Here is a 26,531-nt window from a genome sequence, read left to right as displayed (position 1 = left end):
TGCCTGTCAGAGAAAATGATACACAGTCACAGAGGACACAGACTGAGGTAGAATTGACTATGATTGCAATGCAAAGAAAATAATAGGCAAAATAAATTTAAAAAATCCTACTTTCTTTTCCCATTTCCGTAAAGCTTCCGATCCTACCTAAAGCAGGTAGCGCTGCTATGTCCATGGAGGTAATACTATGTCAGTGCAGTACAATGTCAGTGTCTTAGAATTCTGTTAAAGACACCCAGGAGCACTGGAGCCCGTGCTCTTCTGTACTTTGGGTCTCATGGCTCTGCCTGACCTGCAAATTCATGAGCAGGCATGCAGGATCGCTCACTGAATGGACTAATTGGACAAATGACAGACCCTAGCCGTAGTTCTGTCAGGTACAGATCGTAGGTACCTCTACGATTAGAGGACACCGGCATGAGTGCCTCTCTTAGATTAGTAACCTGTGGGGCTGGGTAAATGTGCTGTATCCTTTTTTATGTGTAATATTGTCTTACATTGTAGGCCATGAGCCTGTAATAAAGTTTTTTTATTATTATGACATGTTCTGCACTGAAATGTAAATTTTTGTGATACGGTATGCCATCCAGTCACATACTGTACTGTATGCAGAGAATGGGCAAAGATGATACCTGAGTGAGGGGATGCCAAATTACACACGATTCTTCTGATATCAGCTGGACTTTTAAGACCTGGAACACATCTGTGTCACCTTAACTTTTAACTGTTTTAGCTGTTGAAAAATAGTTTTGTGAAAATGTGCCGCAAGTTTATATATATATATTTCACAGTGAACATTTTTAACTCAAATCTTTGCTTCTGGTAATTTTTCAGAAAAATGTAGAAGACATTCATGGTTTTAACCAGAGAAACACAGGGAAGCAAATGTGTGGTCAAAGAGCAGCGTGTGCATGTGCACGTCATCAGACGTTTAGGCCTACAGCAATAGAAAATGACTACTGGGTGGGTGCATGCTTGCTAAAATCACAGTGAAAGAGGAAGAGCTGTTCTAATCTCTAGTAAATCAAACATCATATGTAGTAATCTTACAATACCCGGAAAATATTTTCTGCTTTCAATTTTGTCATCTTCTTTACGCTTTAACTTCCTTCTCACAGCCCATGGAGTAGAATGACGGGTCTGTGAATTATGAGCCAGTGAGCTGGTTTAATTAGATGCCGCAATAATAATCAATTCCATTTCACTGGAAATATGTCCAACAATAATTTACGCATCTGCTAAATCTATGAAAAAGGTACACTTTATTTCAGTGAAAACCGTGGTTACATTTCAACTTATTTATGTAAAATATTGTTGTGCATGACTTTGTTTTAATAAGCAATTCAGTAAAAAAATAAAAATAGTGACACCTTCCCCTTGTAAAATAAAGCAAAGGAGAACTGCGCTGCTAGTGATAACATGATTTTATTATCTGATATATAATCACTACAGTATATTTTACAGTAAGCTACGTTGAAATGGCATACAGAAAGTGAAAGTCATTGAAGCATGCCTAGATGTGATAAATGTGCATCGTGTGGTTGTTGGCGCGCACACACACAAACACACCACACACACACTCACACTCACAATGTCAGGATGAAATATAATTTCAAGCCATTACCGCGATTATGTCAATAACATGGAGGTTTGACTAAAAACAGATGACTCATAATTAAGTAAATTATTTGTTTTACATGATCATAGGAATTCAAGCCCTGGAAACACAGCCATTTGCCGATTGGCAAGTGCAATTCACATTATGACAAATGACAGCATTTGAATGGGGTCCACAAAATTTGTTCCTGTTTTCAGAATAGGTTTGATGAAGTTATGTGGGTATATATACAGTATATACATATATACACAAAGACAGACGTGCACGCACGGGCGCGCGTGCACACAATATACTGTATATGGTATAACCACAAGACAGAGAAAATGTCAGGCAATTACTCGCACTACGAAGATAAGAAAAAAATGTCTTTCAGACAAATAACCTTTAAGTGAAATTCAAATTTCTTGTCATTCCTTTCTTATCTCTACAGTCATTTGAATGTATTATTATAAATACATCAGATGGAAGAACATAGGAGGAAATTGTGTAAACGGGATCTGGGACATCTGTGAAACACCAAAGCTGTCACTTTTGGCAGGAATTATAACAAATACAAAGTCATACAAAGTCAGACAAAGCAAAAAAGATAAATCAACCATAATTGTTTAAACGTAATTCCAAAATGGGATAGCTTATACAACAATCATCTTCTTTACATTTCCTTATATAAACAGAAGCTATTCAGAACAATGTCAATAAATCAATCAAGCAAAAATACAGTTTCTAAAAATGTAAATAAAAAAAATATATCTTGAGATACTGAAAGGTTCCACATGGGGACATACTTCATAAAACTGTGTATTTGCTGTTTGAAATACAATCTGTCAATATACGGCTTTGTAGTTCGACTGTTAAAACCTAAAAGAAGTGGAAAATTTAATGTCTTGTAAAAGAATATCTTTTAAAAATGCTTGATCTAGGATTGTGTGAAAGGGACTGCTTTCAGCCTCACATGAACGTTACAACAAACTGTACAGGGCATAATGCAAGTTTCTAATGAAACTCTGGATCTCTACCACAACATGGGCTAAAGCAGTCATCTATGGAGGATGCAAAAACATCAACAACAACAACTGTCTTCACATGGGTGATGCAACATCAGAGCTCAACTCCATGTCCAAAGTAAGTGAATCTGTGGAGTAAATTCAAATATAGCCATAAACTTCAGGAAAAACATTCTGTATGTATACGCCAGTGGTTTTCAACCAGTGGTCCGGGGACCACTGGTGGTCCTTGAGGGGGTTCCAGGTGGTTCCCCGCTAAATGATGGAGAGTTGGTAACCGAATTGACCTCATTAGATCTTCAACTCTTGAAAGGGGTGCATGTGTTTGGTTCCGACTAGTCATTGGTCCGAAACACGACAACCCACCTCAAACCCTAACCTAACCATAACCGCAAGCACGGGAGCAGGCGCTAGACCGAGGTGCGGACGCATGTCGAACCAATGCTCCGTCGGTATGTATAATATGCCTCCTCTTGAAAGCGTAAAATGAAACCAAATTGACCCTTACAGGTCCATTTGGTTTCATTTTACATTCTCAAGAGTTACATTATTATTAAACATCTGCATTACTTAATCTACAAGAAGGCTACACAATTAGAGAATGTAGAAGAATTGTTATTTTGCCTGTTATCTCTCCTATGGTACAAACAATAATAAAGTATGGAATTGTGGACAAAACCTTATTCAACGATAACAAAATATAAAGTTTTGGGTCTGAGACACTAAATGGTGCAAATGGTGGCTCAAATTCTGAATAAATAATGGACCTTGATATGAAAAGAGTTGAAAACCACTGGTATACGCAATACGCATGTCTTGTGTATGCACGTTCTGTTACTACTGTATGTGTAATTGACTCACCCAAAGGCCCTGGAATGGCCTCTGCCTCGTTGTGCATCAACGAGTCCAGGGTGCGGGGTGACATTGGGAACAGGTCACTGGTGTTGCCAGAATTGGTGCTGTGGAAATAGCAAGAGGACAAATGATGTGTTACAAACCACGGCTCACAGACAACAGTCCCACATGACTTGCACTGTTACCGCTTGTGCCAGCACGTATACTGTACGTACTTGCAGATATCAATGTCAGGATAAGATCTATGTAGGTTTTACCTCAAGTGTTAAGGTAAGTGTTAAGCGTGATTTGCGCATAATATCTACAAGCTCACAATGTGTCATGCTGTGACACGTTGTGAGCTTGTAGATCTTCTAATTACAGCGTGCGACACTGGTGCGTAACCAAGAGTAACTCAGGCTACTCATGTATGCCAGCAAGCCTAATTCTAGACTACGTCCGTCTCTAACCATGGTAACACGCCACCTGCCTCTGATTGGGCCCCCTCCTACATCTTACTACTAGTAAGAAGTATTAGGCAACCGCAGGGCCAAATACATAATGGTCTAATCATTAGACTACGGATCCCGCTGCCCGGGTTCGCATCCGGCTACCGCAACTATTTTTCCAACAAGCGCGGACTAGATGGCGGATAAAGTATAGTTTTAGACAACGACGGAGGGGCACCGTCTCTAGCAAACTTGAGCCACAGGAGACACCACAGAGCGGCCCTAAAGGGCTGCGAGTTGTCGTGTCGACCGTTCGAGTTGCAACCAGATATGGACAGAATAACAGAACAAGGCAATGCCAACATTGAGTAATATTTATTTTCCACCACAAAGTAACCTCGCACCAGTGTCACCAGAATATCCACCTCGGAGGAAAGTCTGGTAAGACTGGCAGTGTGGGTAGGCCAATCAGAGGCAGGCGGGGCGTTACCATGGTTAAAGACGGATGTTGTATTGACTGATGCTCATCACACGTGACTGCCATTCCAGTTCATCATTTAGCATGAACATCAGCGAGACTAAGGTTGATTAGTGAAAAGTTAACTCCAAGGGTCTGACTTGACATGGGAGACAATTCAGAATTTGTGTCAAGGCTTCAGAAAAGTGCAGTGGTTGACAGAGGGGACAAAGTCGGTGGGTGAAAGTGAAATCCTTCGATGCAAATACAAAGCACAGTACACCGACACAAGGAATATATGACAGTGTAAAGAAAGATAGTGGGGTGTAACGATATAGTAACTGCATCAAAAAATCAATTTTAATTTCAAGAATCGAAGTATATGGAAAATCTGGAAATGTATCGTTACACCCCTAAAAAATAGGCATGACTGAACAGGTGACATGTTGAGTAAGTGACATTCTCTTATAGGCAGACAATGGACCAGCACAATGACACAGAGGGCTACCACGTTTAACTAGTGTTAAAGACAGCTATTCTATTCTACAGTCAGGATTATGAGGTTAGAGCAGTTGAGTGGATCAAACAGACCAGAGTGCATTAGGAAATTCATCTCTGCAAGCCTTACAGACAATCCATTAAACAGATACAAAAGCTGACCTTTTGTTTGTCATTTTGGATTATTAAACATGCGTGCGGATTCACTACCAACACTTTAACCTGTAATATTCTTTTGTTTTAATAATTTTCCTCAAACAAATAATTGGACTGTTTAATCCAAATATATCGATTCTGCTGAATTATGAAAATGACTGGAAAACAGGGGTGGTATGATGAACGATGTCAAAACTCCAATGAAATGGCAGGGAGATGTCCCTAGTGTTAGGCCATCATGGCTAGGCGGGCTGTGAGTTTGAAACATAACAAGTGTTAGGTCGCTGAAGGACTTTAACTAAATCCTTTGACACCCACCCGCCCTCAGACACACAAACAAAGGGAGAAGATGCACACATAGCCCTCCCTACATGCCAGCTTCCCCAGCGCCTACCCCGCAAATGCGGTCCCAAGGAGCTCACTGTCCGGAAAGTCCATGAACACGGAGGGACACCTACGGAGACAGGTCAGGATCTGGCTGAGCAAACCTCGCAACAACAACGCACCTTCACGACATCACATCAACCACCAACCACCATCATCCAAACCATCCCTGACTAAATTGACTGTTATTGTTTTTTTATTAACTTTTATTTTTATTACCATGTCTCATTTACAAGGGAGCCCAGGCTAAGAAAAATGAAATAACAAACACAAAGCAAAATACAAATTACATGAATACAAATATAATAATATAACAGCTGCAGACATTCGTTTTTAGGTGCATAATGTAAACTTTTAAAATAACCCAAGGGTATTTGGTTAAAAATGTTACCACTGACTGAGCCAATAGAGCCGGCTTGCTTGCTCAGGGCACAACTTCAATCTTGACCAGGTCAAAATTTGAGTCAGATCCTTTGTCTAGGTGAGACATGACCTTTGATATGATATAAATGTCTCAATAGAAGAGCAGGGACACCCCAAAGTTACATTGTAATGGAGACTTTAAGTGCTCTATTCAAGGACTATGGAGCATAAAAAGTAAAAGCCATCCTCGTAAGTTCTGTTCACGGAAAGAAAGTGGGTGGTTCAGGGAAGGACGATTGTAAGAATCTTCTTTCAAATTAAAATGGCAATTTAAATAGCCAGGAGTTAGCCCAAATATGGCTTTATAAATGAAAATGTGCCAATGAAGCCGTTTGGGGTGGGATAATGAAGTTAGACCTGTCCTGTCATACAGCAACCAATGTGTAAGGGATTTTGCACTTAAAATAAAACCTGTGACTACATCCGTCTGATGTCACTGGAAGTACATCATACTCACTGACACTACAAAACTCTGCCCTTCTCAGACATGTTTTTCTGCCCAGGCCAACATTAATGGATGCTCTACATTTAAGTTCCTTTCATTTATTTACACTGCTAAATGGCTTACATACTGTATGCACTCATCGTTACTATCTCTAGTGAAGTCTCTTCCTCTCACATACTTCCTGCCTCTTCCTATTACATGAGTTCTGTCAACTTCCAAGCAAGTTGATGACAAATAGTGAGCGGGAAAGAAAGGCAGCCCTGTTGCCAACAGTGCTACAGTACAAGGGCAGTTATGGTTGGGGAAAATAACCACTGGTGCTGCAGTGAACATTAATATCTAGCAGGAACTAGAACTGAAACTACGTGCTAGCCTGTGACTAAACAGCTAAAGTACCGTAACTGAAAGTCACCGATTGACGTGGCATGCACTTACGGTAAATATGGGTGATTTTAACATAGTCAAAGGGAAATAGATACTTACGGGGTCACACAGATGAATTTGGTCTTCAAGTATGGCTGAATAGCTGTTGGAATAAACAAAGAAAGACCTGCTGTTACCAAATATTATAAAATATTTTGTGAAAGCAATACCAAAAGACTGTGCTGTTCCTTACACTGAACCAGACCAAAGTGGTTTGAAAAGACCGACATTGCCAACCTTGGGAGAAATCTTTATTAGTGGCAGAATTAAGAGGGAAAATAGTATATTAATTTTAAGTAGCCTTCTAGAAGGCCATGAAGTCACCAAACTCAGTAGTGTTCATCATGCAATTTGTCAAATACATTATGAGATATAAGTTGACATTTTGGCCAGAGAGTGGTGCTAAAGGCACCGTCATGGGGTAATTTAGGCCCCTTTTCCACCCAAATAACTGGTTTGGTTCTTTTTTTTTTATGATGGTTTATATCACATCTGCATCTTCCAACCTGAATAGTGACACGCCAACTTTGGTTCCCACTTCAGGACAAGAAGAATGGTTCGAGTTCCGGTCCAGCAACTTTTAGGGATCTGAACCAATTAATTTGGTTCATTAGGCGGGGGAAAAAGCGCGGAACTGGTTCAACCAGGGCCTCAGATGGTGAGAGTTCATGGTTAGAGTTCATTCAAAAAAATTTAATAAATATAATGAAATCATAATGGGCCATTCTCATGAAGGTGCACAGCAAAATTCCATGGCAATTTGTTTTTGCTAGATATTGCACATAAGGACTGGTCAAGCCATCTTTAGATGCCTGCCTTAGCGGGGCTAAAAATAGAGACACACCCATCAATGTATTTGATTAACTATAAAAACAATGTGTGTGCCAAGCAACGCACATTGTTTCATTGTTTTAAAAACAACAAAACAAGTCACAATGGTGTGTGTGTGTGTGTGTGTGTGTGTGTGTGTGTGTGTGTGTGTGTGTGTGTGTGTGTGTGTGTGTGTGTGTGTGTGTGTGTGTACGAGGCGACAGCTTACTGCTCATGGAATCTCCTCCCATCTCGGGCTCCGGAGCGGCTTCTGGTCGGCAATACTTCCCGAAGGCTTCCTCCTTGGGGATCTCGGGGAAGAGGTAGACGAGTGGCGACACCAGGATGTTGGTGGCATCCATGATCTTGTAGCCCATGATGATCTCAGCGAACGACATGCTGTTGAGCTGCTGCTTGGTGTAAGGCTCCACCGACTGGATCTGGGTCTTACCTAAGGAAGACCAAATAAAAACAACCATGTTCATTGACTGGATCTGGGTCTTACCTAAGAAGACCAAATAATAACAACCATGTTCATTGACTGGATCTGGGTCTTACCTAAGAAGACCAAATAATAACAACCATGTTCATTGACTGGATCTGGGTCTTACCTAAGGAAGACCAAATAATAACAACCATGTTCATTGACTGGATCTGGGTCTTACCTAAGAAGACCAAATAATAACAACCATGTTCATTGACTGGATCTGGGTCTTACCTAAGGAAGACCAAATAAAAACAACCATGTTCATTGACTGGATCTGGGTCTTACCTAAGAAGACCAAATAATAACAACCATGTTCATTGACTGGATCTGGAAATCCAAGTAATGAATTGTTTTACTTAAGTAAAAGTATCAATACTGAAATGTAGAAGTAAAAAGTCTACTTTGGTAAAAGTACAAAAGTGTTGGCATTAAAATGTACTTAAAGTACCAAAAGTAGAAAGTACTCACTATGCAGAATGTCCCATTTCAAGTTTTCAAATGAATACAAATGTTTTGAATTTTTATTTTCAAAGAGCCGAAATATATATAGGACGGAAGTGTTAATGTGTATTTTGTAATAATAATCAAAGTAAACAGTAACTAACGTTTTTAAATGTAGTGGGGTAAAAGTACAATATTTGTCTCTGCGATGCAGTGGAATAGAAGTAAAATGACTGGAAATTGGAAATACTAAAGTAAAGTAATAAATTGTACTTAGTTTAAGTACAGTACTTACGTAAATGTACTTAGTTACTTTCCACCACTGACTGTTAAGCCAGCTTTATATTTAGTTACCCACACTGGTCTCGCGTAACCAGGTATGAATCACCATTCAGAGACAGTACATGGCTTTCCTCACCATTGATGTCCTTCTCCACCCAGGTGAACGTGATGCCCCCTTCCTTGCTGCTCTCGCTGAAGCGCAGTAGGAAGGTGCCGGGGGGCTTGGGACTCAGAAGAACTCGCTCCCTCTCCTTGCTGATGAAGCCCAGGATATACCTACAGGGAGACATCACAATCAACACCTGCCAAATGCTCACAGTTGTTTTATTTATTTATGGAGTGGCAGACAAAATAGTACAGTATTCTTTCAATTCTCTAATCATCAGCGTTCCATGGTTGGGTTCAGTACTACTACTCCTGCCATAAGAGCAGTGAATATGAACTTGAACCCTTCTCGGTTTGGATGGCTGCCAGCAGCTATTTCAGTAACCCTAGGGCACTATTCAAATTGTGCTAGAGGTCTTGGCCTTTATTTACAGTACAAGTTGTCACACAAAGGAAAATCAGATTACATAAACTCTTCCATAAACTAAAATAAATATAAATAGTATGGGACCCTATTTAGGGGTGGTGGTGTCCCTAACCTCTTGTGTGTCTCCCAGAGTCCTTTCAATTTGAACCATGTCATAAAGGACTAGTGATCACAGTATTCTAGTCAAAGGCTGTCCTGTGAGGACAGAATAACTACTAAAGATTATATTAGGCACTTTGCTTTTTGCATTGAGACACAGAACAACTGCACCATAACAGTTCTTTCCATTTGGCACGGAATGCAGCGAGGTTGTACAACGGTGTTCAGCGTGGCCAAACCAACATTGACATAGGTATTCAATTATTGGTTTGAGGCCCTGCAGTGGGTGGGAACACAAAAGGCTTTCATAATATTTACTGCTGCTGGAAAACAACTATTCAATCCACAACTATTCATAGAAAACTACAGTCATTATCCCCTTCAATGTTGTGTTATGTCGTGGGTGATTAGCTATTCAAGTAAATAGATTGAGTTCTCACCAGACAAATGGCTTTGTGCAAAAGACAGACGTGGATCGGCATTCTGAAAAGCACCCCCATTACAATGCAAATCTAGGGAACTGGTCAAGGCATGATCAATATCTGATAATGATTATTATTGTTTCTTTTAACCCATGGCCCTCCGTCTACCATTTACACGGACATTATCCACAACTCGCGACAGCAAGACATTGAACCAGGGAAATTGCATTTAAGTGGTCAACGGGTCAGTGTCCAACACAACGACTTCTCACCCTTCGTTCCAAAGGGCCAGGATGTACTTCTTCACCAGGTCAATAATGTTGTCCAGCCACACCCAAAAGGAGAAACCTTTGCCAGCCATGTTTTCCTGAGGATAAAGAGGAAGGAAACGCAGGTCAAATTGAAGCAGCACAATGGAAGGATGGAGAATTGATCACTGAGGGTTGTGTTGTGTCGATGACATACCTTGCAGAACTTGGCCCAGGTGATCTGGCAACCGGAGTAGTTGACACAAGGCCCTGGAAAAGCATATTAATATTAATAATAATTGTACAACAACAACCTTCATTTGTATATGACACTTAATACAAAACATGCTAAGGCGCCTGACCTTCTGTGTGTCGCAGGGCTCGCAATGGATTTTCAATGGGAGTCACGTGGTTTGACGAGACAAGCTTGCTCCCTGGCTGTCTTCTGCCCTCCTTTCCCCCCATGGAGCAAGCAGGGAGCAAGCTTGTCTCGTCAAACTATATGACTCCGATTGAAAATGCATTGCGAGCTGTGCGTCTGCGACACACAGAAGTGAACACACAGAGGAGACAGCTGTCTCTTAGGTGTGAACGGCCCCTAAGTGAGGTACATTTTTTTTATACGTAACGACACAACAACATTAGCAGAGACCTTTCTGAAAACAAGTAAGTCGTCTCACCTAGTAGCTTCTCAGCCAGCGTTGTGAGCTGCTCAATAGTCAAACCTCTCTTAGTGGTGGAGGAGAACTGCCAGCTTAGTACCTCAGCCACCTGATCCCATGTACCCACAGGAGGCTTGGTGAAAAAGTTCACATTCTGCAAAGAAATGACACACACACACACACACACACACACACACACACACACACACTTTAACCACTGCAGAAAGGCTACAACACTCTTTCCACTTGAATTTATTTTAGATAGTTCAGGCCCCATCATTCCACAAGGGGGCACTGTCATACCTTGGGGTGGTTTGTGAGCATGTTGTACCACAGGATGGAGGCCCAGGCGTTTGGCATCTGGCAGATGTTGGATATGACCACCACTGGCAAGGAGTGGGTCTAGAAATTACACAAAACAAATGTTCCAATTTGACTGCTTTGAATTTTTTTGATATTAAGCTCCATGTCCCAATTTGAAAGTTTTGTTGAGAAGCTTCCTCTACTTTTTCTTTTTTACCAAAAAACTGACAATACGGTCAGGATACAAAAGCGGAAGGAACTAACCTCCAGATCAATCTTCAAACCTTGGTGATACACTTCCGTCTCAAATGTGATGAGATGGAGCTCCTCTGTGACAATGAGTGATGCCTGGACAGAACAACAGGTTGATCAGACACAAATCAGAAATGTGTCCATTGTATTTCTTTCTTCACGTGTTCTCATCAGAGCTAAATAAATAAATAAAATAAACAACATTTATGACAGAAGGTATCATTTTAACACACAGTTTTAAGTAAAAACCGGTGTCATGAGATAGTGCTCACATCGCTATTGGTCCGGCCACCATTGCCGCATCTCTGCTCTCTCAGGGTCTACGAACAAACAGGAAGTCACATGTCATTAGGTGGCTTGATTATTATCACGCAAGCTCAACAGCATTCACTGATCTTTTCCCCCTCTATGCCTCACCAAGTGTTTGAACTCTGCAGAAAGGCTGCCGTTGTTTGATTCCTCCATGTTCATAACTTTGGTATTGGTGCCCAAGATGTTAAACTTTCGAGACCTGATAAGAGATGATATCAAGGTAGGGAGTTACTGTACAATGATCTTTTTACACTCTCTTTTAAACGCTTCAGTAATTCATGCTTTTAGTTAGTTACCCTCTGATAGCAGCCACATCCCCAGATTCCCTGCAAAACAAATAGATGGATTTAATATAGACGGAGCCTTCCCTTTGTGGAAAGCAATGTAATCAATAATTATTGTAAAAAAGTATTGGAATGTTTGGAGGAAAACTCACTTGTCGATGCAAACTTTGATCTTTAGCTGGTAATTCAGTTCCGGAAACTTCACCAATAACCTGAAAGAATTATGATGAAAAACACATTTGACAAACTATGAGTACCGCATAAATCTTCAAACATAATCCAAGCTCATTTGTGTAGCATGGAAATAGGCAATGGTCTACCTCTACTACTACTACTACTACTACTACTACTACTACTACTACTACAAAAGCAGTGTTTTACCTGACTTTGTTTGTGAACTGCACTCCTGTTTTGATGACCAGTGGTCTGTCTGGATGCATGGGCATACACGGCTGCCTTTCAACCACAAAAGCACTAGAAAACAGACCAGGTTATTTCAGAGACTTTGGGGAAAACAAAATTATATATCAGAGCACAAGATATTTTCTGTATTCAAGAACATTGTATTACCTAATCAACCAATCAATACTTCTTATTTTTAAGAAGAAAAACATGGATTTAAAAAACATGCATCTTGGGTATTTGATTAATAAAAACATATATCGACTGAATAATCACTGGACAGGTGACGCCATCTTGTGAGGTTTTCAGGTATTACTTTCAATGGTGTGACGCCACATTCTCTTCCATATACCTCTTCATGAGGTTTCTGAACAGATCCACAATCTTCTCCTCCAGAGCGGGTCGGTGCTGGATGATTGGGTCTCCTTTGTAGGACACCTTCTGCTGCAACTCCTCCAGCTTCTTGATCTGCTGGCGGATCTGGAGCTGAGATTCAGCCAGAGACGTGATCCTGTCCAGGGAGAGAACATTCAACGTTCTATCAATCGATTGATCAAAGTCTTTATCTATGCTGGAAAGCCCAACTGAGACGGAAGTGTCATTCCCAAAGGGGCCCTGCTACAAATCACTAATAAAAGGGTTCATACAGGGAGATAGACAATAATCAAAACATATTACTATAATATGTACAACCTTCAGAGAGTTATGTATGTAAACTGTTTTGAAGCTACAGTCATTATAATGAATAAATTGTATGGCAAAGTATGTTAATATAACTAGTACATTTTGAAACAATTTGCAATTTGAAGCAGATTGGACACCAGATGTACAGCCATCTTTATTTTAGTTCTGTCATTACTGCAATTACCTCTCTCCATTAGGAGATAAGACAGTAGAATTTAGGAATAGTAGTTTTAAGGTCATCACTTTTGCTTTGAATTGAAATTGTTCAAAACATTCAAGAGAAGGGTAGACATCGTTTCAGTCCTAGGCCTTTATCAGTTTCTTTCTAAAATAGTTTTGAAATACCTCAAGGGTAAAATACAACTAAATAGTTCTGGTTTGTTTAAGTATGTCCAGCTATGTGATGTATTAAAACAGTCTGAATGAGGTCCTTTTGAACCATGACTCAATCTAGTTACATTAAAACGGATAGTTCAAGCAACACAACACATTATCATGCCTTAATTAGCAGCACAGTAGTCCTGAGCATCAGAAGGCCAAACATTTCCCGTGGCCTTTGGAATGAGCAGCAGATGTTTGGTTTCCCCATGCCCATCCCTTGGCTCAAATTGAGGTGGATAGTGTACATAATGTACTTAATTAACAAACTTCACCCACTGGATATTTAAAACACCATCATTACAGCATTGTATAGCATCAGTGCTAGACAAGGACAAAGATGTCATGTTTATTTTGTTCCCCATTAGCTTAGAGTTACCATGTTTCCAGGCGGTCCAGGCAGATGTTCGGAGGTCCTCCGATACAAGCGATCTGCTGCCTCCTCTTCCAGTCGGCCAGCTCGTCGTCTGTGAGGTTCTTCTGTACAAAGTCCATGGCTGTCAGAAGCCCTCCCAGCTCCGTCACTATTTGCTGCAACAACATCCAGTATAACAAGACCGACGACGTTATGAACACAGCCATCACACAGAGAGCCAATAATGAACACAGCCACCAGTACCAACGATCATGTCATTATGACTATGATAAAGTGAGGAAAAGAGACTGACCCTCCTGAGCTGGTCCAGAGCACTGAGCATCTGTTCTAACTGAGCCATTTTCTGTCTGGTGGCAGCGGCTTGGCTGTTCCCGTTCAGGTCCTGAGAGAGCTCTGTTCAAAAAGGAGAGAGAGTTGGAAACAAACAGAATTATTGGATGTTTTCACAAAACTGGTTCAGGTGTTATACTGTATATGAAATGCATCTCACTGAGAGAATATCAAATATAAACCATCCATAACAGATGCAGATGCACGGATTGCGGTTTCAGGCGGCTAAAACCACAGGGTTACCACAATTTAGGGTGGAGTTGGGTCAGTGCAATATATTATTAATTAATATTGGATAAACCACAGGTGAAATAATGCGGGAAATAAATTAATGACATGTATCTATATGCCTATTATAGCTTTTAAAACGCAAAAAGAAATCGGCGTGCGTGTGTTAGTAGTATTTTAATTTTTAATATTACGTCATTTTCCATCGGGCACAAATTAGGGCCCGCCTACTACACGTTTTCCCCCGGCAAGGGGTCCTTACGTCCAAAAAACAACAATATGGTGGACTACAGGCAGGCAGCTATAGTGAGAGAGAAACTTATAACAAAATAAAAAAGGAGGAATAAAAGTTTGGCATGGGACTGGCAGTGATTTAAGTTCTTAACCCTGCCAACGAAAGACCCTGCCTAATGAAGAACGCCGAGCGGGGGGCTTGTTACCATGGATATTATGATATATACGGTCGCTACATAACATCGGTATTCTTGACAGTGGTGAGTGACGTTGTTTGTAGAAGTACATACTGCATATAGAATCCCATGTGTGCGTCCCTGCGGTGCGATTGGGGCGGATATATAAATAGGATGATATAATGAATGCGGTTGGATAATTATGTAGACACGGTTTTCGGGTGACGAAAAACTCCATGCGAGCGTCTCTAATCCATGATGTTACTGTACCTCCTTGGCTTTTCAATGTCTTGTAGTTGAAATCAAAGTCGTCCTGCAGGTTCTCAAGCATTTTCATCTTTTGTTCCATATCCTGAGGAATAACATACATTTTTCTATTTATGTCCAGATAGTCGCTTGCATTATGCAGCATGCATTCTTTAAAGACTGTTCTGGCAGCTTTTGATATTACTATTAGTAAGTAAACAACATCAGGAAGAAGCAGGACTCAACCAACTGTATATGTCATCACACCGGAGAGAGACTAGCGTCTCCCTCCAGAGCATCCCCCAGCACTCATATCCCACACATATTTTATACTTTCAGCAGTGTACAGAGTTTCAGGAGTAACAAGAGATGGTCATTCCTTAAATGGACTCTATTCTATAGTTAACTCACACAGCTTGAAATAGGTTCACATGAGTCGGCAGTCTCTAATGAGTTTGTCAGTGAAGAACAGGTGGTAATTAGAGTGTTAAGTATCATCTACTAGTAGGCTACATTAAATTAATCAATACCATAGTGTTTATATGCATTTTCGCCACCACAAGACGTCGTGATGGAGCCTCACCTGAACCCTCTTTCTGATGTCCTGAAGGTTGTGCTCCAACATCTGCTGCTTCTCTGTCACCACAGTCCCAGAGGGATGGGCTGCTGGACCATCCTATACGAGAACCATACACAAAGAGACATGTAGTAGTAAGCACAGAGTAGGCCTTTGCACTGTGCATTTATAAAACAGCTAAATGCAAAGTTTTCAGCACTGCAACAATTGTTTCCTGCCACAAGAAGCTTTGCATTAGAATAACAAAGCTGCTGTATCTTTTGTTGTATTTTCCATTAGACCTCTCCTTTTCTTTCTCTCCATATTCTTTTTTTATACGGTGAGCGAGTATTTTCCTGTCAAAGTCTCCATATAGCAAAACGGGTCTCAGAATCACACTTTTAGCACGTATGCCAATTGCCAAATAAAAGTACTGAATGGTTGTAAATAATGTTAATAATGTTACATTCATGATTTAAACTGAAGATGATCTCTAGAACTATTTATGGTTTCTGTATTATAGCACCTCAATTAAATGTTGGAAGTATTTAAATATGCTTATTCAGATCTCTCTTGAGAATGAAACCTCAGGTCTAAATGAGATTACATGTATACTATACAGTAAATAAAAGGTAAACATTTGACTACATCTTATGATGACAATCATGTTATAATTGTTATAATTTGTCCAAATGAATCCGAACCAAAACAAACAAATGATGAACAAGTGATGATGACTACTGTTTAAAAATGTGGTCACATTTGTTGATGTGCTAAAGGTGTGATTTTGAAACATAGCTGTCGCGCCATGCGCTGTCAGGTTTAAAAATGAGGTGAATGGAGAGAGGGGGTGAAATTCACTACTTCTGGGTCCTCGCCCACAGAGCAATAAACCTATATTGACAATATTTGGACATATCATTATGTGGCGCTCTGCGCCTTTAACACTATTCTACGTCACATGCCCGTGCGCTACGAGAACGAGAATGAACGGAACGGGAGCGTGCTTCGAGAGAGTTTGCTGTTGACAGCTGTCAACTCGGCTGTCCACTGGTCGCGTCCGTGTGTAGCCTACCTCTGGCTTGTGAGAGACAAACAGTGCGTAGTTTGTAGCCCGCGGTGGGATTAGTCAACACCACACCATCCAAGAAGTGATTGTAATTTCCCCGAAGGAGCGTGGCTGCTCGTCCGACGCCCGGTTTCAGCTGGCGATGCTGTCAACGCCCTTTGGATCATCCCGGAGGGTTCGATGAGGAAACGCTAACCGTCATCAACTGTCACTAAGGGATGCCACAGCGCTCTGACCGTGACTGTCTGACGTTCTGACCGACTTGTTCTTTTATTTGTTTGTGGGAACATTCATTAAACTATCTGATATTGGTGTCTGAACATTATTTGTGCGTCATACTGCAAGAGCACATTATTGGTTCACACTTGAGTGACGCGGGAACTGAACATTGTCTGCAAGAAAACATTTGAACATTTATTATTTGATTTTGGGTTTGGTTTCACTGTTGAACATAATACACTGCTCACTGGTAAATTAAGTCCTCTGTCTGTGCGTGTTTCCTTTATGATTCTGTATGGTATTATTGTGTGTCTACTGTTTGTTCCAGGGGTTGATATATTTATATAGACATATTTGTCTATCCCTTGTACGGTGGTTGGGGCGGTTATTATTTTACCGTATTTGTCAGACTAGGTCTCTGACTGGCACCCCGACGCGAGCTCGCCCCAACAAACCGCTACACATATCATAGCCAGGTACTGTAGGCAGCTACTGCAAAGGTCCCTGCTGCGTTTTAAGGATTTTTAGCAGCGTTTTTCTAGGACCTTAACTGTATACAACGATTACAATGTTAAATCTATAGGTAAGTTAAAGGCCTTGCTACCTGTGAAGCAGTGGTGGCGGTCTGCAGTAGCCTCTGCTCCTCCCACAGACAGCGAGCGACGATGCGGGCGATATCCATGGGCTTCTCCAGGTATTTGCTTTGCAGGTGCTGTTTGATCCTGCGCAGGTTGTGTTGGTAGAGGACATTATTCTCCTGCAGGAAGCGGCTGTACTGCTGGTCAATCTCCCCCAGGAGGTTATGGAACACCAGTGTGGCGTGGGACTCCTTGTTTGCGGCATAGGCCCTGTGACGGCAATAGAAAAATTATTAGCATTATGTCGACTAGTCTATTTACAATTATGATTTAGAATTTATACGTTTGGCAGACGCTCTTAATCCAGAGCGATTTACAGTACGCAAGGAAAGCACAAGGTAATGCATCAAATGCATAGATATAGTCATCTAGGATCATAAGTAAACCAAGAAGAATATAAAAAGAAAATCAATTATCTGCACTATAAACAGATCAATAATGACCTGGCATCTGTCTACACAACATGCGTCTAAATAACATGCTATCTAAATTTCATTTTTAGCCTTTGCAAGGTCGTCGAGGCTAGAGCAAGTTCTACGGGCTAAAGTAGAGTCGGCAGAAGATTGGGAGTGAGTCTGCAGTTCAAAATGCTTTGGGAGCCAGAAGAGTCTGACTGGTACATGTGGAGCTTTTACCACTTAAACCCTACACATTTCATTACCAGGACTCTATAATTAGTCCCCTTCTTTTTTGAGGGGTGCTTGCCCCTCCTATGTCCAGATTTTAGTGTGTGTGTAAACACATTGGCCTAACACAAACATTACTGTATTTTGCGTGTCTTAAGTACCAGGTCTTATTCCCTAACTTGAGTAAACTAAAGACCTGGAGGCGTGATCAATGCCATTTGGCTATTCTGAGTGGCCAAAGAGCATTGATCACGCCTCCAGGTCTTTAGTTTACTCAAGTTAGGGAATAAGACCTGGTACTTAAGACACGCAAATACAGCCCTTCTAAATGTCATTGATAATGAATGACTCTTCATTATTCAAATATTAATAAACCTTTTTTTTTGCCAAATAACCTTTTATACTGGGTGTGGCTTTTTGACACAGCAGTTTACAAAGCAACCACTGCTCACCGTCAACTTCCTGAATAGTTAAGGTTTCATATTTCCTTAAGTTACTTTAAGGCAGTATTGCCTTGCAGGTACATTTATGGAAAATGACCTTCTCCAACCTAAATATATTTCTATAAGTGATTTGTTTTGTTAAAATAAGTGTTAAATAGCTCTATATTCTAATAGCTAATATTGCTATAGATGTTTGTTCAGTAACAGGGGACTCTCTGTCTCTCTCCAGCTCTTTAGTAAATAGAAAATGCATTTTCAGGTAGGGACGCCAACAGAAGAACGTCCTCATACAGGACATAGGATAAATAAGTGAAATGGGCACTTTGGGAAGACAAAATGAAAACTGGAACACTATTAAATTATAAAATGGGTACTATCTCCTAATTGGATGAAATTGGCAACTCTCCTGAAAATGTAATATCTGTTTATCAAAGAGGGACAGCAATGATTAGTCAGAATATAGAGCTTTATTTATTTTTACATTTAAACGGTTAAAAAGGCACAGCCCAGCTGTTGTTGTCAATTATTATTATAAAATAATAATACAATGAAAAAATAAGATATGACATCACCTCTCTAAAACATAAAGTTCATGAAAAGAAATGATAACAATCAGTTGTTGTGTGTCTATTATGGTGTTTGGAGGAAGTAGACTGAAGGAAACTAAAACTCTTTTCCTGCCAAGTTCCCAGTCGTTCCTCGCATGCATACAATGCACCTTGGTTTGCAATAGAGAGTAGAGGAAAGCTGCAATTACTGTATGATCATCAAAAAAGTAGCGGTGCAACAGTTAATCAAACTTTTAAAGTGGCATCCCTATTTTTGGCATGTCATTATAGGCGACAATTTCCTAAAATGTTTTAAAAATACTGAAAATAGCAGAGCTGCAAGTTCGCAATGCGTTGAGTTTGTATAAAGCCAATTTTCACAATTTGGGTGCAACACTGTTACAACAAATTAGAAAACAGGACTTAAGTGATGGATCAGACTAATAGTCAATTATCGTGTGTGTGTGTGTGTGTGTGTGTGTGTGTGTGTGTGTGTGTGTGTGTGTGTGTGTGTGTGTGTGTGTGTGTGTATACATATATATATATATAATTAAAAAAAAACTATCAAACATAAAATATGTGCTGAACAGTAATGAAAAGAACAATCACTGAGACAAAAAGCAGTTACATGACAGGATCTCTGTTATCAATTATTTATGATACCTACCAGTCCTGGCTCTCAATCCAGGGGGCAAGGAACTGCCGTAGCTCCATGGGGAAGCTGTCGCTGTATAGGTGGTAGAGCTGTTCCAGATACCTGGTCTCCAGCTGTTGTAACTGGTTCCACTGTGCCATCCTGACTCACACCTCACAACCCTGCAAAGCGAGAGAACATTATATTATCGAACAATAATAGATCCGCTCAAACACGTCTTTCAGAGGAAAAGGTGCTCATGTTTTACAGGTAATATTGTTCATCAGAGAGTACAGTGGAACTACGGTCTTTCTTTATCCTGATGAGTGAAACCATTGTCTGTCTCATCCCTGTTCCCCAAATGACAGCGCCTGTCTTGCTTCTCATCTTACCAACAGCAGGCCACACTGGTCCCTGGAGTACTTTGTAGTGTACTGTGTACAGTATGTAGACAACAATGATGGACACTGAAAAGACCCAAAAGTAAACTTCCTCCATTAAAATCCAATCTAAAGACTCAAGAGTTGTCTATGTCAGTCAAGAGGACTGTTCTGTTACTAAACACACAATGGAACATTTTATTGCCGAACTCTGGCCTCAACTCTGAATGAGTTGCCATCTGTATCAGTAATGTTATCTAACACTGTATTTACACAGGGCATAATTTATTCACTTTAGCTTTAATAGCTCCTTGGATGAATCAGACATGGGCTTCTTGGGTTTACAATCTGTCAGGTAGTACTAGCAGATAAATGTATTTCCATTGAGACCATGCTCCAACGTTACACACACCTTCATCGTTGTCCAAAACATTATTTGGATTATTGCTTAAATTAGGTCTGTCAAAATAAACATGGCCTTTGGGCTTCACTGTCCGGTCCGTATGCCCTCGGTTTCCTGTCTCTCTTCACTCTACTATCTAATTATAAGTGAACAAACAATGCAAACATTAGCCAAAAAAGAAACCATTGTCTTATGCAATACCTGGAAGTCCTGGATGTGGATAGGGATAGTACATTTATTCAGCATCACACATGCATTGGTTATATGGATTTTGTTGTAGGGGAGAAAGAGGGGAATCCACATTATCTGAACTAAGGTGACAAAGTTCATATCTGACCGACATTCCCCTTTCACAAACAGGTGCATCTCTGTGGGTGAACTTGTGTGTAGTATGTAAAAACAATAGGCAGACAGTACCATAGGTGACTGAATCATCATCGTATCTAGGATGAATATATCAGTTCAGTTTTCATTTTTTCATATTGCCGCATTTTCATTACACACCAACTTTTAATTTTAGGCTAACAAATCAGTTTAAGTCGGTAGAGTTCTCAGGCTTCCATCATTACCCAATCAATACCACACTGAGGAATTATTTTGTATGTTGTGTTATTACTATTTATTGTAGGAATAATAATATCATTCCTATCATGTAATAATAATAATAATTTCTATGCTACTAAAGAATAACAGAGAGACTTGACAGTGAATAGTTACAATTTCCTGGTGACTGTTAGGCTAATCTATCCACTAGCTAGTAGCTTCAGGCTACAGTATGTAACACTTAGATGAGCCATAAACCCATCAGCAACCTAAAGCCTTCAGAACATCTTGCGTTGTGTTGTCCCTTAATAACAGAGTGTGGAATGCCAGACAACAAAGACCTACTAAAGAGCCACTGCTCAACTTGGCACATTTGTCAATAGCACAGCTGTGACGACAAGTGGAGCTATCAACACTGGTTCATTATAATATTCCTCTATTTTGTGTTCTTTAAACCATTTTACAGTACAGTGAGTGACTAGCACTGGTTCCATGAGCCAGACAGTCATTAGAAATAATATCACAACTAGCCTGTACCAAATGATAGATGTTAAAGCTCAAACAAACAATTGCTCAACCCCAAGTCTGATATGGTGTACTGTGAGTCAATGGGAATATGAAAGCCAGGCAGGCCAAGGCAAGAGTCAGGAGTTCAATATGAGTTCAACAGGAGGTTTGACCTGCCTTCCACATGTGGCTATCTACATCCATGCAGAAGATAGCGTTGTGTCAAATGCTGATTAATAGTGTACAAACTGACATTAAAGAATATTCAATAAAGTGATTTGCAAAAGGAAATCAGGCTACTATACTCCAGAAAAGACTTCCTTGAACAACATTTTAAACAATGCCTCATGTACAGTACAGTACACACATACATAACAAGGCCCACACAGGCACCCTCTATGCCTCTGACTGTAGGCATATCATATCCAAGCCTCCAAAAACATCCTGATGATTCAGCCAAAAAAGGATTGAGGTTTCCCCCATCTCAGTCAAAGGCCACCCAGTTGAAATGGTCACCTCCTACTGGGTACCACTGCCCACCCCACATTGATGCAAAATTAAGACTGAAAGGAGAACACCAATGCATTGGTGCCTGGTCTAGACTATAGACTCTAGAGTCTTTTCTTCCTACAGAAACTTTGCTTAAATGTCGGCAACCAACTCCTCAGAGCAATACATTTAGCCAGTGTTTTATTTTATGGAGTAGTTTGCTGGGGTAGCAGCTTTACCTCAGAAGATAGGAACAGTCTCAATAAACTAATCAAAACATCTGGCGAAGGTAAAGCTGTTGCAGTAGCCTAGGGGTCATCCTTTGACCACTGGCCTTAAATGGCTGAGTACTTTTAGCTGTCGTTTTAAACTACCAAGGTGTAACACTGAGTGTTTTAGGAAGTCCTTCGGGAATTTCAGCGAGACAGCTCTCCACTGTATGTGTGATGTGATCTTTGTTTTATTCTGTACAGCTGTATGATGTTGGGCTGTCTCAGTCTGTTTTTTATTTTCTCATTTGCTTGTTTGTCTCCATTTTAAACTGTACGTTCTGCACTGTGGAGAAATTATGAATTTCCCCATTGGGGATAAATCAATAAAGAAATGTAATCTTACAGAATCTATAAATCAGTTGCCAAGAAACAAACTGTACACAGATGTAGTTACAAATGTGACGTATATGATAACACATATCTTATGTTACAATAAGTGCCTGAAAACTCAGCTATAAAGTAAACTAAACTAAACAGAATTATTGCACTGACTTGAAGTGACTTCAGTTTAAAGGATGTACAGTCTACTCGAAATAGATGCTACCATGGGATATCAAACAGAGGATTCACCACCAGCAGAGAAATCTTTTTAACTCAGTACTGGCTTACTTTAGAAATCAAATCAGTTTGGATAAAACACCACGCATTTAGATTTAGATATGCATTGTAATAACTAAATAATAACGGCTCACAGTGTCAGGCCTGCAGTGGTGTTGGGCCGCTGATGGGCGTGACAAGAGGAGAACATAGACTACACGACAATGATCTCACTATAACTCAGCAATGCATCCCAGTTGATTAATTTACCTTGACATGAAACATTAACATTTTAAACTTGGCTAATTTGGCTACTCTTTCAAGTAGGATCATCATGATCCAGACCATGGGGGCTAGGGAACTATATCAAATGGCTTGCCTAAGCAATTTCCCCCACATGTTAAATAGTGCAGAGCAATTATCAAACATCCAAGCAAATCCCCAAATATATCATTAAACAGCAGACAAAAAAACACATTAAGTCAATTATGCAATAATATGACGTAGGGCAAAGACAACGCTGAAAATGTTGATACAACATGGATACATTGGGACATCCATTCTCCGCGACATGTTAACCGAGCAACCATGCAACATGGTCTGCTGTAAAACACCACTGGCACTATGAATAATCGGCATCAAACAAATAAGCCTGTAACGGAAAATAAACACCAACAACAACAGCAGTATCTATGAAAACAAAAGTGTAACTCTACTCACTGTTTCTCCTTTGAAAAGTTTCTCAACAAAAGACGACGATCAGTCAATAATATTATTATGTGTTTAAATAAAACACGGTAGGACGTAGCCTATACGTAGCCTATACTCGCTAAACTTAGCGATTAAACTGATGCAGAAAAATCTAAAAGAACGCACACAAATACGATAGCACTTCTGACTTCTCCAATGTACATAGCACTGTCCGTTGCCAACCCACGCCTACACTGACTGCAGCCATTCCAGCCACACAAACGCAGTCATACTGTTGACTGACACCTACAGTAGGCAATAGCAATCCAGAATACAACTTTAGCCAATGATCGTTGTCCATACAGCCGAGAGGGAGGGACGGACGGCCAAAGTAAGGTTGTGTTTATTACTTTCGCAACTGCGCTGTTCCATCTATGCGTGCCTCCCTCCGCATGCACAACAAATGGCGTCTGCTTTGATGAGTCACACGGGGGGAGGACGCGCGCTTCAACGAAACAGCCAGGCTGGAAGTCATCTGAATTACTGGCAGTACTACGTCACCCGAAGTTTAATGAAGACTAAACAACGAAGCAACCACCTTTTAATACCTATAGTGTACAATGTACACTATAGGTATTAAAAGGTGGTTGCTACCTGATCTACCTAAAGGAGGTCATGGATGTACACTGTACATCCATGACCTCCTTTAGCTTTAGGTAGATCAGGTAGATCGCTCCTGTATCGTATCACCATTGAGTTTACAAGCTGGCAGCATTATGCCTCAATCTATTATTATAGCCTCCCCTAGCTCTGGTCCAGAGCTCTAATGCCTTCATTAGAGATGAAGTAATGGCCTAATGATCAAGTCATCAAGTAATGAAGGCATTAGAGCTATATTCAGAGTTAAGCCTGCCCTACATGAATAACAGAAAATACAAATCTTCCACAAATGGAAAATGGCCCTATTCATGATGCCTGGGGATCTATGGAGTCTGAACAATTAATATCTGAGTGCAGAATGCAGATGGTAATTAAAAATGTAAACCCACCCACTTTCCGTGCTCCAGCTATAGGCCTATAGTTCTGGGCAACCCGTAGCAAAAAATGAGGAACAAAGTTAACTCCTCACCCCGACCGCTTGCCGCGGTTCTTGTAATTATCACAATGGAAACTCCAGGTAGTGTACAACTGTACATAACTGTACATCTGTACTTTTTGTTGTTACTGTTAATAAACTATAATTCAATCATCAACAAACGTCAAGTGACTGGCACTCACTTGAGAGTGCAGCTGTGGCAGTGCCAGTCACTATATGGTGGTCAATGTGATGAATTGAACAAGGTGGACTCTCTTGTATACAAGTGTAATGCTTAATTGGGTCGCCCACTCACAGTTAACAGTCTTTGTATTGAGTTTGTGCTTGAAATGTACTGTAATTCTGCAAACTGTTAATAAATATTTAAATCAATCAAAGTGTCTTTAACCATGCATGCCCTGCGCGGCGGGCCTATGGCCTACTAAAACTACATCAAAAGAGTCTTCAGAGAGATGACTTAAGTTACCTTTAGTGACTTGGATACAGAGACATGGTACATTAATGGGGTATGAAGACCAGATAGGTTATTAAGAGCAGATTCATGCATACTTACATATAACTGTCCCTATTACACCATTGATGCCAATAATACAGACCAATCTGTGAATTGAAATGCCAAAAAGGGCACACTGTTAAACTGTTGGAATTGGCCAAGACATTTGGAAAGATGTACTACCTAGTCATACTTTCAAAAAACTGAAAATCAGTTAGTGGTTGAAAAACCTCTTTCAGTTTCTTGCTGTAGATAAATTAACCACTGCTCTCAAAAGAAAGGCCTTTTAGAAAATATGTGGAAAATAAGTGTGACCTTGACGATTCAGTATAGCCTAAGATGTGACTGACTGACCGGTGATCTTTGTGTGTGTACCAGCTTTGTAACACATTGTTAAGTATTAATTAACCATATGCCTTATATTATAGGTAAATAATTTTGATGCAGTTGTGTATTTATTATTTATCATCATCATCATCATCATTTGTTTAGGCTATATACTTACTTATTTTTGGTAACTTCGTGTGAAGATTATTGACAGGGGAGAAGGACATGGGATAGGAAGAGAATGCATGGGGATACATTTGTATATGTCTCGGTATGCTAAGAAAACGCATATACATAATTTGTTCAAAAAGTCAACTACAAGACAGAAATAAAGAAATCAATTAAAACACTGTTACTTAATTTACCCATGGTATGTTTGTTTACTCTAGACTAGACTAGAGTAGACTAGTGCTCTAGTCTACTCTTGTCTACTCTAGACTCTAGACTAGAGCACTTCAATGGTGGGTAGGCTATATTGCAGGAGAGGCAGGTGAATGTTGCATACTACTTCCCTGCCAGTTCAAGGGATTTATACTAGTGAGTGACTAGCATTCTCCTCCTTACTAATGGGCCACTCTTACTGCACAAAGTTGCACCAACATGGAAGTTCAAGTAAAAGATTGACTGCAACTTCTGAATATTAATAATGGACAGTCATACAGCAATCAAGCATAATATATCGATATATTTGATAAGCACGGTCAAAATAATACACCACATGTGTGAGTCAAGAAGCTTTTATTCATAGAGAACTGGTTAGGTGAAAAAGTCCTTGTCGCACAAAACAAGGTTTGTTATATTAATTATGAGCCAATAACATGTATCCTCCCTGTAGTATCTTCTCTCTTTGCAGGGTCCTTCTCTTGCTTCTATACTCTATACGGGACACAGAGGGAGCACTCTCCTTAATCACATTCCCTGGCCCATTGATTACACTAATGGTGTCATATGCTACACAGGAGTGGCCCTCCTAGCCCATACTCCATCAAGGGCAGGCTCAAAGGCCTCTAGGGAGACAGCAGGACGTACATTCACTTCCATCTTGCAATGAGTATTGTGTGCTTGTCATTGTTCTGGGTTAGAAGATGTATTGGCAGTCTGTGTTGGTTCATCAATAAGGAGCATAATTATGTCCCAGTCAGCATAACGCTGATATTATAAAATTAACTTTTTTATTCAGGC

At 40.3% G+C, this 26,531-nt stretch overlaps 1 protein-coding gene across 3 annotated transcripts; it reads right to left on the bottom strand.

The window, feature by feature from the left end:
- Nucleotides 1-1,406: 1,406 nt before the first annotated feature.
- Nucleotides 1,407-23,662, bottom strand: stat3 (signal transducer and activator of transcription 3 (acute-phase response factor)). 3 transcript variants are annotated; one of them, XM_080776822.1, is made up of 25 exons: nt 23,464-23,662; nt 19,646-19,794; nt 17,328-17,571; nt 15,463-15,555; nt 14,904-14,985; nt 13,958-14,058; nt 13,669-13,820; nt 12,580-12,738; nt 12,207-12,299; nt 11,978-12,037; nt 11,838-11,867; nt 11,647-11,740; nt 11,502-11,549; nt 11,242-11,325; nt 10,978-11,076; nt 10,693-10,828; nt 10,230-10,282; nt 10,037-10,131; nt 8,848-8,987; nt 7,731-7,952; nt 6,752-6,794; nt 5,620-5,646; nt 5,411-5,470; nt 3,484-3,581; nt 1,407-2,750 (listed from the first exon to the last, which is right to left on the bottom strand). In XM_080776822.1, exons 2-25 carry the CDS (start codon nt 19,771-19,773, stop codon nt 2,698-2,700), a joined length of 2,394 nt encoding a protein of 797 aa, XP_080632948.1. In that variant the 5' UTR covers nt 19,774-19,794; nt 23,464-23,662; the 3' UTR covers nt 1,407-2,697. The 3 variants fall into 3 exon arrangements, with proteins under 3 accessions (XP_080632948.1, XP_080632949.1, XP_080632950.1); XM_080776823.1 differs by lacking the exon at nt 5,620-5,646; XM_080776824.1 differs by lacking the exons at nt 5,411-5,470; nt 5,620-5,646.
- Between the last annotated feature and the right edge of the window lie 2,869 nt (nt 23,663-26,531).

Source organism: Protomyctophum bolini, assembly GCF_963924005.1.
Source record: "Protomyctophum bolini genome assembly, chromosome: 11".
NCBI lineage: Eukaryota > Metazoa > Chordata > Actinopteri > Myctophiformes > Myctophidae > Protomyctophum > Protomyctophum bolini.
This window is presented reverse-complemented; position numbering and strand designations above follow the sequence as displayed.